The sequence below is a fragment of the Bufo bufo genome, chromosome 3 (assembly GCF_905171765.1).
Source record: "Bufo bufo chromosome 3, aBufBuf1.1, whole genome shotgun sequence".
In the NCBI taxonomy this organism is placed as follows: Eukaryota; Metazoa; Chordata; class Amphibia; order Anura; family Bufonidae; genus Bufo; species Bufo bufo.
In genome coordinates this window covers 690,659,186-690,672,802 of record NC_053391.1, presented here as the reverse complement: position 1 = coordinate 690,672,802, position 13,617 = coordinate 690,659,186, and the positions used below count along the sequence as shown (strand labels likewise).

At 44.0% G+C, this 13,617-nt stretch overlaps 1 protein-coding gene across 1 annotated transcript; it reads left to right on the top strand.

The window, feature by feature from the left end:
* Positions 1-4,886: 4,886 nt before the first annotated feature.
* On the top strand, positions 4,887-5,885 carry LOC120994077 (olfactory receptor 4C6-like). Its single transcript, XM_040422536.1, has one exon. It carries the CDS (start codon positions 4,896-4,898, stop codon positions 5,883-5,885), a length of 990 nt encoding a protein of 329 aa, XP_040278470.1. The 5' UTR covers positions 4,887-4,895.
* The last annotated feature ends 7,732 nt before the right edge of the window (positions 5,886-13,617 follow it).

Below are 13,617 nucleotides of genomic sequence, written 5' to 3'. Positions count from 1 at the left end.
GTGGTGTGCCAAAAGGGGGTCAGTCCACCCCGGTGGTCAGCTCTCAGGGGGGTGCTGGGCCGGCTTCTATGAGTGCTGATTGCTGGAGCACAAGGGAGCCGGTGGTCGTGTGTCTCACTGCTGCAGTGTGCCGGAGGAAAGAAGGAGCTGCGGTTAGCGAATGAAAGAACTGCTGGCGCCTCTGTGGTCCAGCAATGATAGGTATGTGAGGGGGCCACTGGGAGGTCATTATACTGTGTGAGAGCCTCTTACACAGTATAATGACCCCCAGTGCCCCCCTCCCACACACACACAGTAAATGACCCCCAGAGCCCACATTTAGTATAATGATCCCCAATAACCCTCCATTAAATATAATGATTCCCAGAGCCCCCATTCAGTATAATAACCCCCATTGCACCCTCCATACAGTATGACCCCCAGTGAGGGGGGCACTGGGGGTCATTATTCTGTCTGGGGGCCACTGGGGGGCATTATTCTGAATGGAGGGCCACTGGAGGTCATTATACTGTATGGGGGGCATTATACTATGTGGGGGGGCATTGAGGGAGTCATTATACTGTGTGAAGGGCCACTAGTGGTCATTATACTGTATGTGGGCCACTGGGGGTCACTATACTTTCTGGGGGTCATTATATGGTGTAGGGTTCACAGGGGGACATGTAAATGTAAGGAAATGCCACAAGGGGGCCCACTGAGATGTATCACTCAAGGGCCCACATGAACCTGGACCTGGAGCAGGCCCTGACTGTGACTACCGCCAGAGACTCAACAAAGGAGTAGGGAACAGTGAGCAACAGGCGTGAGGTATTTTCAAGGTCCTTAATGTGATTCAATACCTGCCTGTTCAATTAAAAAGGAATTTGGAAGCTTGGGAAGGGTTTGTCCTCCAAAACTTGTAGGCGATGTTCCAGGTCATCCCATCTGGCACCATTTTAAGCTATTTAGTGACTTTGGGGCCATGTCTGATGTTAGGACTATTATTGTGGGGATCATATTGCAGATAACCAGTCCATTCTATACCTGGAACCTTTGGGTAGGTGAATCCTCAGCCCTGGAAGATATTTGATCGGTTTTGGTTTTGGTTGTTGGGTCGGCACTCACAGGAGAGCTAATGGATCAAATGTGTCTATTCTAAACTGTATTGGAATGAGAAGTCTATAACTACGTATTAAGAACACTGTATAGAATTGATATTGACAGGAATTTGAGTTTATTAATGGTCACACAAGTTAAATTTAGCCACCAATGCCAGGCAGCTGCTGCCAAGACAAATACAATTTTAGCATGGCATTGATGCTCATGGCAAGAACATGTTTTTTCCCCTATATAATTCAATAGTGAGAGAACACTTGAAATATTGTGAACATATTTGAGTCAGGTCTAAAAAAGGTTGTAGAATCTTCTTCTGGATCAATACTGAGGCATTATAGGTTGAAATCGATAAGCGTATAGCTTACTTTTTTTAGCATTACTCTTTCATTACTTTCAATTCATTCCCATTTTGGTTTAAAACACTATAGATGGATCTGTTCTGATACTTACTGTATGTGATTTGGACCTTAATATCATCTAATGTGTCTTCATGCAGCTCTTCTAGGTCACTAGCTGGATCCCTATTAAACATCTACATCTCTGTTTTCCATTGCGTCAGCATATTCCCTGCCTCATTTACTCTTATCCTTTGCATTTGTTCATCTTGAGGATTTGCCTCCCCTGTGATTTCAGTCTTGCACATCTCCACTATATACACTGAGTATAAATATTCAGAAACCGAGTGTAATTCTGATCTGCTGAGATCCCTGCATACGAGGTATGGCAAGGAAGTAATAGATGCTTCCATGTATATGCTGTTATTATTAGTTACAGTAGATCCTGGCTTCCTTAGCTTATACTTTATGGTAGCATTGAGAAGAACAGGTAGAATCCTAAATATCATTACTGGTAGATTTTCTTGAGACTGGACAGGATCCTCTCAAGACAATTCATTTGCTTTGTTTGTAGATCATCTCCACAACTTGGGGCAACGTTATTCTGTAGCAAGTGTAACTGGATCATAACTAAGCCTATCGGATGAGGCCAGTATTCTCCAGTAGACCCAGATTCTGGTATGATATTGAGATCTGTAGAAAACAATCCCATCTGAGAAAAAGCTGAGCAGTCCGTCTGCTGATGGGGTTGGATTTGCCATTTTCTTAGGTTATGCCCCAAAGTTTAGTCCTTGATAAATGATAAAAACAAACACGGGGAGAACCATCATAGGAGTATTTGTAGACAGAGAGTGAGAGTGAAATGTTACTGCTGCTCGCTCCTCGCTGTGTGGAATTCACCTCTGGCTGTAGGAAACCATTTAGAAGTGGTGTGTGCAAACAAGGACAAGGAAAGTTGTGGCCCTGTGATGAAAGTAACATAAGCTACAACCACAATCTTCAGAAGATTTGAAAACTGGCAAAGAAATGTCAAGGTCAAGATGAAACCATCTCCAGGCACTTCGGGTTTGACAAATAAGTTAGTCTGAACCCAAATTGCATTTAAATTTTCAAAAGAATCACTTGGCTTAGCTGAAATGGTGATTGCATATTATTATTCTCCCAGTTTCCTCTCCTTTCTCTGCATGCTACTTCTTACCCATGACTGGTGTGCATTGATAACAGCAGAGCTTACCATGTATTCTTTCCCTCAGGGCCCTTAGTCCAACATCGGTCTCACGTTCTACATCTACATTTTGAACAATTGTAGGTTGTCCCATCACTGAGGCAACTTCTCAAATTTTTGGGTTATTATTGCGTTGCTTGAATGCTAAGTGCCTCATGCTCAATGATAATGGTCAGAATATTAGTCTCACTGATCAGGAAAAAAAAATCTTCCGTGATATGTGTTTTTATCAATTCCAATGTCCAAAATGTTTCTGATTGTGGCTCAATCATTACGTAGTTGACAAAGACTTAATGGCACTCAAAGAGGTTGTCGGTGGCGCCATGTACAGGTAGTACCTGGATGTTGCTGATCCTCTAGTGTAAGTGAAACACTTTGTAATGGTGAGGAATCTCTTCTTTCATAAACATTATCGGAGCGCAGCAAATACCCACTTTGTAACTAGAGGATGTCCACAGCAAATACCCCCTTTCAACGCATTTGAGTCAGTTTCAACCAGATAAGTACTGTTTGTCTGGAACTTCTTGTCTTATACTTGGGTCTTCAGGCTTCTTGATGGCAAGTTCATGAGTATTATGGTTGCCTCCATTCATCTCATTATGGTTGCCTCCATTCATCTCATTCATCTCATTGATGTTCATATAGCCTTTCCCATCCACCTTTTTCAGGAGAATTTACTTCTCCATTAAGTTGTCGTCTTATAATTTATTCCTAATAAAGATCATTGACTTAAAAAGGCTGTTAACCGTAGAGCTTCTTTTGGTTATGCACCCCCATGGGGCATAACTGTGGAGCGAAGCATGCTTACCTGCTTACTGGATCAACACTGTTGATGTGGCCACTGCAGCCAATGTCTGGCCGCAGCAGTGATGTGTCTTCCATGCGTTATGTCACTGGCTCACATGACATATGGGGGATTCGCCACCACTGTGGCCAGTCATTGACTGCAGAGCCATTTGACCTGTGTCAAACTGGATGTTGACATGGGAAACCAGAGAGGACCAGTAGTTGCATGGGAGCGAAAGAGTCTGAACCCAGCCATGAGGGGTATGCTTCCCTCCACAGGTCCAGCAATGTGGGCAGGTGCTCGAAAGACCCCGGGATAGAATAAATCCTTTAATGTTCATTCTAATGATTTATAGTTTTAGTTTAAGGCTTGGGCATGACTAAGTCAATGATTAAGTTCGTTTTTACAACATGAATATTTGTCTAGACCTTTTGTCTTCTCTTTGGTTCTTCAGGCTCCTCAATGACATTTCATGACTTGGTTGTCTTCTCCATCTAGTTCTTGGTCATTGTCTGTCTCAGTTTTTCTTCACCTCTTCTGAGAATTACTGATTTGAACTCAGCGTCCTGTGCATTATTCATCTATTACTTTACTTTATGGGGGTGGTCAGAGTTGATAGATTCCATTTAAGTTGAGTCTTCTCATAATAAGTCCATAATAAAGATTAATATTTATTCTAATCATTTATAATTTCCGTTTAATATTTGGCTACACCAGGTCAAGGATTAAGATAGTTTTAACCTGAGGAATATTGTTTCTGTAGACCTTTCTGTCTTCTTCTTGGGTCTTCAGACTACTTAATAACCTGTTCCTATTTTTGTGGTTGTCTAGATCTCTTTGTTGATTATTGGTTTTCTCATTTTCCATCAAATCTGTATGTCCAGAACTTCTTGTTTTCTCCTTTTGCCTATAAAATGGCCTCTTCAAGAGTTTTATGGTTGTCTAAATTCTTTTCCCTCAAGATCTTCTCAGCAGAATTGTCTTATCGATTTAATTACTTCTTTTCATCATATAGTATGTCAATAGTTTCAGTTGAAGTCAGCTTTGACCACAGGAATATGGTCTGTCTAGACCTTACTTTCTTCTCCTAAGGCCTTTAGGCTGCTTAATGACGTTCATTATTTTTGTGGTTGTCTTCATCTATCTCTTTATTGGTCAATGGTTTCTTTCTTTCTCCTGTATGTCTTCTAAGCAAAATTGTCTGCTCTATTGTTACATCTTCTCGTAATATATCTTTAAAAAAGATAATTGCTCACCCTAAGGCTTTGTTTTCATTTTAAGGTTTCTTTTGACTAAAACTATGATCCACATCTTTCCTTGGTAATCCTTGAGTAATGACTCTTATACCATATTTTCTTACCATATATTCAATAACTTTTATGATTGACCTTGTGTCTTTTTTTTTTTGTTCAGAATCCTATGATTAATCATCTGTGGTTTATAAAAAGGCAACATGGAAAATGACTTCAACATCAGCAAAAATCTAGTCCTCCTGGGACTCATGGAGATGGAAGGACTTAAATATCTGTACTGTGTCCTGTCTATTGTCCTATATTCATTCATTCTGCTCTTAAGTATTGTTATTGTCTTTGTCGTATTCACAGATACAAGGTTACATGAACCCATGTACATCCTTATATGTAATCTGGTCCTCAATGGAATTTTTGGCAGCTCATTATTTTTCCCAAAGCTGATAGTTGACCTTATCACCTCGTCCACGTCCATCACTCATGGTAACTGTGCTATTCAATCTCTGTGTGTGGCTTTCTTTGCCCTCTATGAAATGAGCACTTTCACCCTTATGGCGTTTGACCGATATTTGGCTGTTTGTCACCCTCTACACTATGGCACAAGGATAACTAATGAGAAGGTCATCAACCTCATCATTGGATCATTTGTAGTGGCCTTCATTCTTGTACTCACAGCCGTGCTCCTCACATGGAAGCTTCCTCTGTGTGGAAACAGAATAAACAATATATTTTGTGACAATATGTCTATGATTGTCCTCTCCTGTGTGGACTCTTCCATCAGTCAATTCTACTCCGCTTCTGGGGTCATCATCTACTTGTGCGTTACCATCTTTGTCACTATTTTCTCCAATCTGCATATATTTTTTGTCTGCTTGAAACTCTCTGGAGAATCCCGCCATAAAGCTGTCCACACTCTGGTCACCCATCTACTCAACTTTTCTATCTTTTTGATTGGCTTCTTATTTGTTTTCATCAGGTACCGGCTGGGCAGTGTTAAGCTCCCAATTACTATCCACATTCTTCTCTCTGTCACTTCTCTTATCATTCCCCCATTGTTCAACCCCTTGATCTATGGATTTCGGACACGTGCCCTGAGGATGAGGATTGTTCAGGACTTACAATGGCTGAAATGGACTAAAACACATATGCAATCTAGACCTATATCTGTCATAAGTTATAATCAGAGCCAATGATGAAGCAATAAAGGTCAATTATTTGCATCTGTACTTGCTTCCAAAATTTTTGGTTCCGAAGAAAATATAAGCTCAAACACGTGATTTAGAAATATTTGCTGGGGGATATTGTGAAGATTTGATCTATAAAAAGTGGAAGATGAGGAAAGGAAGAAAGGTGAACAAAAAAACAATTTCCTTAACATTTAAGATTTCAGGCCATAATAAAAATAACAGCATATAAAGACATATCAGTAGAAATATCTGTGTTCAACTGCAAAGCTAAAAGTTGTCTCTGTGTCCTCCCCGTACTGGACAAATCACCACTGAATGGCCAAGGTAGGAGGAAAAAACATCATGGCCCCTCAGGTAAGTGGGGGGACATGGAGGGAACCTGCTCTGTTCATGAATCAGACATTGCACTACTATTTGGCCCTTCTGTGGTTTGGTTATTTTAAATTGCAAAAAAAATGTTTTATGTACAGGCCGGCACCACCACCAGCCCTAGTTTGTTTTCTTTAAACATGGCCTCTGCAAAATGAGTCTATTTATCTAGAAGTTTATGAGGCTATCTGGATTCTCTATGCACCATTATGCTGAGTTTTATGGATACTGAGAAATCCACCCTACATTCAGTGGCTCACCATCCACTGGCCCATGGATATGTAGGTGCTCAAACTGCCTGGTTGCCCAAAACTGGATTAAAAAAAAAGAAAAATCTTGTCTATAAATAGTTGATACCTTGCTTGCTGGCAATTTTGGGTGGACAACACATCTGCAAATATATAACTAAATATTGTTTATTCCAAAATGAATTACAAAAACATAGACGAATGTAAAAACTAAATCTTAAAATCATAACAATTCATAGGTTTGTAATATTGATAATTAGCTGTTATATATGATGGTCTGAACAATATGTCATCATATATAATCATGTATATGGCAATCCACCTATGTATTCAAAGCATGTATGCACACTTAATATACATCTATATACCGAAGGGCCCTCTCGGTTGAAATTAGGAAAATATATATATTAAAAATATTAGTACAATATTAGAGCTAGGGATTGACCTTGATGACTTGCCAGACGTTCGTATCTTGGCAGACCTATGGGCAGAAGAATCCTGGCGAGGGACCGTATACTAATTTACGGTTGCATTTACCAAAACCCCCCCTCTAGGTGACAAGTCGCCTCTGGACATCTTCGTAGAAGTAGTGACAGAGGAATTATGCCACCTATAGAATAAGGTCCCTCGACATTCTAACATCCAAGGGGAAGAGTTTGAGGGGCTCCTCTCAGACAAGATGATTCTATCAGAATTAAACCCTCAGACAAGGGCGGCAATATTGCTATTATGGACAAGACACAATACATCACTATGTGCAACAATATTCTGAGTGACAACAAATGTTACCAAATTTTACCTAAAAACCCTCTACACATTTTTCGTCAACACTTGTTGACTCTTATTGCTGAAGCCAAAATGAATTGCCTCATTAATAAACCAGAGATGGATTTTCTGCTTCCCTGTTACCCCGTGATGGCATGTTTTTATAGCCTCCCCAAGATTCACAAGGAAGTGAACCCTCTCAAGGGTAGACCCATTGTTTCCGGGGTGGTGAGCTTGACCCAGAACATCAGTGTGTACATAGATAGGATTTTACGACCATTTGTGGTCACGTTTCCCTCATTCACTAGAGATACTATGGATGTTCTGAGCAGACTTAATGGTATTACCTGTGATGAGGACACCATGCTCGCCAGCCTGGATGTGGAGGCGCTGTATAGTCTATTCCACATGATAAGGGCATCATGACCACACAGTACTTCCTGAGGGAAAGAGGGGTACATTGAGAACCATATAATCAGTTTATTGTTTCCCTTTTGGACTTCATCCTGAAGCATAATATATTTATGTTTAATGAGAAGATCTTCCGCCAGCTCAGGGGAGTAGCTATGGCCAGTCCCTGTGCCCCGACTTTCGCTGACCTCTACCTGGGCTGGTGGGAGAAAGAGGTGGCCTTTGGCGAACAGTTTGAGGAATGGGCAACATGTATTCAACTGTGGTTGTGGTACATAGACGATATTTTGATTCTATGGAAAAGGAATGCAACATAATTTAAGTCGTTTGTGGAGAAACTGAACATAAACGACTTGGGCCTGTTTTTCACATCTACAATTGACCAGTGTGAAATGACTTTCCTTGACCTTACAATCAGTAAAAACAGGGAGGGTGTTTTGAACACCAGGATGTACCAGAAACCCACGGCAACTAACAACTTGCTACGATGGGAAAGTTGTCATCCTTGAGCCCTCATGAAAGGAATACCGAAAGGGCAATAACTCAGAGCAAGGCAAAATTGCTCTGACTTTTCCGATTTTAAATATGTGGCTGATGATCTGAGATTTAAAAATAGGGGGTATCCCGATCGTATACTCAACGGTGCATCCCACCATGCCGCTGCAGTGACCGTAATACCCTCCTCACCCCTAAAATAAGTAATGAGAGTGAGGACATTGTGCGGATCATCGGCACATATGACAATGGCCACAAGGAGGTGAGAGACATCCTCACTAAATTCTGGTGTATTCTCTGGAGCGACCCTGATGTGGGGGGCTTGCTGGGGGAGTTTCCGCTTATTATATATCACAGGGCTAGGAATCTGAGGGACTGACCGGCTGGTCCACAGTGTCCTACAACCACCACATCCTCGAACATGGCTGTCATCCACCACAGGATGCAGCGGTTGTGTGGCTTGTGGATCCATTCTAGTAGGCCAAACCTTTAGGAGCACATCAACAACAAAAACATACGAAATTAAAACTTTCATTAACTGTGAGACCGCAGGTGTTATATACTTAGCAATAGGGGGCGTTGCTAGGGTCTGAAACAATCTGGGGACTTGCATATGGCCTAATTCAAAGTCGACCAATATTCCTCTGTTTACTGTCCTCAGAAATTATAATTCCTCAGCCCCTCCACCATACAATCCCATGTAAATAACATAATTTCCCTCCTCCGCCATAGAGTCCCATGTAAATACCATCACACCACCTCTCCAGCCCCCTCCAAAATACAGTCCCATGTAAATAACATCACATAAACTCTCCTGCCCCCTCCAATATACAGTCCAACGTAAATAACATCACCCCCTCCAACATACAGTCCCATGTAAATGACATCACCCTGCCCCAGCCACCTCCAACATGCATTCTCATGTAAATAACATCACCCCCTCCACTTTCAGTCCCATGTAAATAACATCACTCCACCCCACTGTCCCATATAAATAACTTCCCTCCCTTCAGCCCTAACATACAGTCCTAGTTAAATAACTACAACTCCCAGCATTGCTCTGTCTCTCCCTTCACTCACCTCTCCTCATGTAGCAGACATCACCACAGCTTCTTACCCAGGACTTCTCTTCACTGCTGTCCTCTCCTGCACTGGTCACATGATGGTGACATCATCGCAGGTCCTTTTCAGCTACTGCATTTAGAACTGATCACATGTCCTTTAGCTCTTGCAGTGCATTAGATTCAATTGTATTGCCATCCTGAGGACTTACAATTGTATCTATCTGGCAGGCAGGACATTCGGGGCCTGGGACAAAGCATCAGGGGCCCAGGGCCCGAACGTTTTAGGGTACTTTCACAATTGCGACAGTGGATTCCAGCAGGCAGTTCCGTCGCCGGAACTGCCTGCCGGATCCATCAAAACATATGCAAACTGATGGCATTTGTCAGACGGATCAGGATCCTGATCTGTATGACAAATACATTGAAATGCCGGATCCGTCTCTCCGGTGTCATCCGGAAAAATGGATCCGGCATTTATTTCTTACACATTTCTTTTTCGCAAGAACGGATCTGTTTTGCCGGAACACTCGGTGACGGATCTGGCATTAATGTATGTCAATGGGAAAAAATGCTGGATTCGGCATTCCGGCAAGTGTTCTGGAATTTTGGACGGAGATAAAACCGCGGCATTATCTCCGTCCTGAAAAGGCAAAAAGACTGAACTGACATCCTGATGCATCCTGAACGGATTGCTCTCCCTTCACAATGCATAAGGATAAAACTGATCAGTTCTTTTCCGGTATAGAGACCCTAGGACGGAACTCAATGCCGGAAAAGAATAACGCTAGTGTGAAAGTACCCTTAATCTAGCAATGCCCCTGCTTAGCAACATGTGTCTGCGGACTCCAGTACGTCAGGAAGACAATAAGTAAATTGAGGCGGAGAGAAGGGGAACACCTCAATGATATTGATAATAAAAAGGATACCCCTATCGCCAAACACATTGGTGAAAACCACTCAGGGAACACCACTGTGATCAAATTCCAAGCTATTGAGCATGTCTGACAACTACCTAGAAGAGGTGACCTTGACAGGAGACTCCTCAGAAAGGAAGTTGAATCGATTTTTTGTTTAAATACTGAAACACCAAAAGGATTAAACGAATGGGGCAGCTTTGTGTGTTTTAATGAATAAATCTGCCCGCCCCCCGTCGTGTCTGGCTGCTATTAATTTTGGGTGCAAGTTTATCACCTAACAGAGCACCTCTGCCTAAGGCCTCATGCACACGACCGTTGTGTGCATCCGTGGCCGTTGTGCCATTTTCCTTTTTTTTTCGCGGACCCATTGACTTTCAATGGGTCCGTGGAAAAATCGGAAAATGCACCGTTTTGCAGCCGCATCCGTGATCCGTGTTTCCTGTCCGTCAAAAATATATGACCTGTCCTATTTTTTTGACGGACAATGGTTAACGGACCCATTCAAGTCAATGGGTCCGTGAAAGAACACGGATGCACACAAGATTGGCATCCGCGTCCGTGATCCGTGGCCGTAGGTTACTTTTTATACAGACGGATCCGAAGATCCGTCTGTATGAAAGCTTTTTCAGAGCTGAGTTTTCACATCGTGAAAACTCAAATCCGACAGTATATTCAAACACAGAGGCGTTCCCATAGTGATAGGGACGCTTCTAGTTAGAATATACTGAGAACTGTGTAGATGACTGCCCCCTGCTGCCTGGCAGCACCCGATCTCTTACAGGGGGCTGTGATCCGCACAATTAACCCCTTAGGTGCTGCACCTGAAGGGGTTAATTGTGCATATCATAGCCCCCTATAAGAGATCAGGGGCTGCCAGGCAGCAGGGGGCAGACCCTCCTCCCTCCCCAGTTTTAATTTCATTGGTGGCCAGTGCGGCCCCCCCCCTCCCTCCCTCTATTGTATTATTTTCATTGGTGGCACAGTGTGCGGCCCCCCGCCCCCCCTCCCTCTATTGTAATATTTTCATTGGTGGCACAGTGTGCGCCCCCCCCCCGGCCCCCTCTCCCTCTATTGTATTATCATTGGTGGCAAGTGTGCGCCCCCCCCGGCCCCCCCTCTATTGTATTAATATCATTGGTGGCCAGTGTGCGGCCTCCCCTCTCCCCCCTCTGATCATTGGTGGCAGCGGAGAGTTAGAAGCATCATACTTACCTGCTGCGCTGTCTGTGACCGGCCGGGAGCTCCTCCTACTGGTAAGTGACAGATCATTAAGCAATGCACAGCACAGACCTGTCACTTACCAGTAGGAGGAGCTCCCGGCCGGTCACAGACAGCGCAGCAGGTAAGGCTACTTTCACACTAGCGTTAGGAGCGGATCCGTCTGATGTTTCATCAGACGGATCCGCTCCTATAATGCAGACGTTCGCATCCGTTCAGAACGGATGCGTCTGCATTAAAACTTAGAAAATTTTGAAAGTATGAAAGTAGCCTGAGCGGATCCGTTCAGACTTTACATTGTAAGTCAATGGGGAACGGATCCGCTTGAAGATTGAGCCATATGGTGTCCTCTTCAAGCGGATCCGTCCCCATTGACTTACATTGTAAGTCTGGACGGATCCGCTCGCCTCCGCACGGCCAGGCGGACACCAGAACGCTGCAAGCAGCGTTCAGGTGTCCGCTCACTGAGCGGAGCGGAGGCTGAGCGCTGGCAGGCGGATGCATTCTCAGTGGATCCGCCTCCACTGAGAATGCATTAGGGCCAGACGGATGCGTTCGGGGCCGCTCGTGAGCCCCTTCAAACGGAGCTCACGAGCGGACACCCGAATGCTAGTGTGAAAGTAGCCTAAGTATGATGCTTCTAACTCTCCGCTGCCACCAATGATCGGGGGGGGGAGGGGAGGCTGCACACTGGCCACCAATGATATTAATACAATATAGGGGGGGCCGGGGGGGGGTGCACACTGGCCACCAATGATAATACAATAGAGGGAGGGCCAGGGGGGCCACACACTGTGCCACCAATGAAAATAATACAATAGAGGGAGGGGGGTGGGGGTGTCCTCACACTGTGCCACCAATGAAAATAATACAATAGAGAGAGGGAGGGAGGGGGGGCGGGTGGGCCGCACTGGCCACCAATGAAATTAAAACTGAGGAGGGAGGGGGGTCTGCCCCCTGCTGCCTGGCAGCCCCTGATCTCTTATAGGGGGCTATGATATGCACAATTAACCCCTTCAGGTGCAGCACCTGAGGGGTTAATTGTGCGGATCACAGCCCCCTGTAAGAGATCGGGTGCTGCCAGGCAGCAGGGGGCAGTCATGTACACAGTTCTCAGTATATTCTAACTTGAAGCATCCCCATCACCATGGGAACGCCTCTGTGTTAGAATATACTGTCGGATCTGAGTTTCACGATCTAACTCAAATCCGATGGTATATTCTAACATAGAGGCGTTCCCATGGTGATGGGGATGCTTCAAGTTAAAATATACCATCGGATTGGAGAAAACTCCGATCCTATGGTATATTAACTCCTGACTTTACATTGAAAGTCAATGGGGGATGGATCCGTTCTAAATTGCACCATATTGTGTCAACGTCAAACGGATCCGTCCCCATTGACTTGCATTGTAATTCAGGACGGATCCGTTTGGCTCCGCACGGCCAGGCGGACACCAAAACGACTTTTTTTTTCATGTCCGTGGATTCTCCAAAAATCAAGGAAGACCCACGGACGAAAAAACGGTCACAGATCACGGAAAAACAGAACCCCGTTTTGCGGACCGTGAAAAAATACTGTCGTGTGCATGAGGCCTAATCCTGTAGGTGTATGGCGTTGTGCAACGGACATATGTTCATGTAGGGCCCGGTCTTAAGTGTTTTAGGAGGGCTTTCTTACATATCTTGCCCCCCATCTCTCTCTTATCCTTCATATGTGCTTAATGCAGTGTCCCACTTATGTGTGTATAAGTGGTCCCCTTAAATTTCTGTATATGTATTTAATGTATTGTAATTCCTAAGTTCAGGCTGGCATTGTCATTACATCCATTCGCCCCTAGGTGGTGCTGGCGCCACATATTATATATAGCTTGGGGTGTGCTAATAAAGTTAGTTCAAGAGGAAATGTAGGAAGCAGAGAGGAGAAGGAAGTGTATTGAGGAGCAGAGCAGGCTCAGTCCAAGATGTAGCTGCCTTTTCTTTCCTCTGGGCCCTGATCAAGCCTGGAAAGGACAGACCGAGTAGTCACAGCAGCCCAGCACAGACAAGTGAGTCTATGTACGAATATAGAGAAAGTCTAGTGAAGATTAGAGCTGAGTTTAGCCAAGGGACTTCACAAAGCACCGGTGACCAGGAGGAACTTAAAGGTACCTGGACACAACTGGATGATTAAATGCCATAATTATCCTTTTTCAGTAAATGCCTTCTGGGACATAGTGAACCTGAATATTTCAGGAGATCATCCTGCATCA

What these genes read in the sequence shown, in the direction of transcription:
- LOC120994077 (XM_040422536.1), top strand. Translation starts at nt 4,896, where the DNA reads ATGGAAAATGACTTCAACATCAGCAAAAATCTAGTCCTCCTGGGACTC.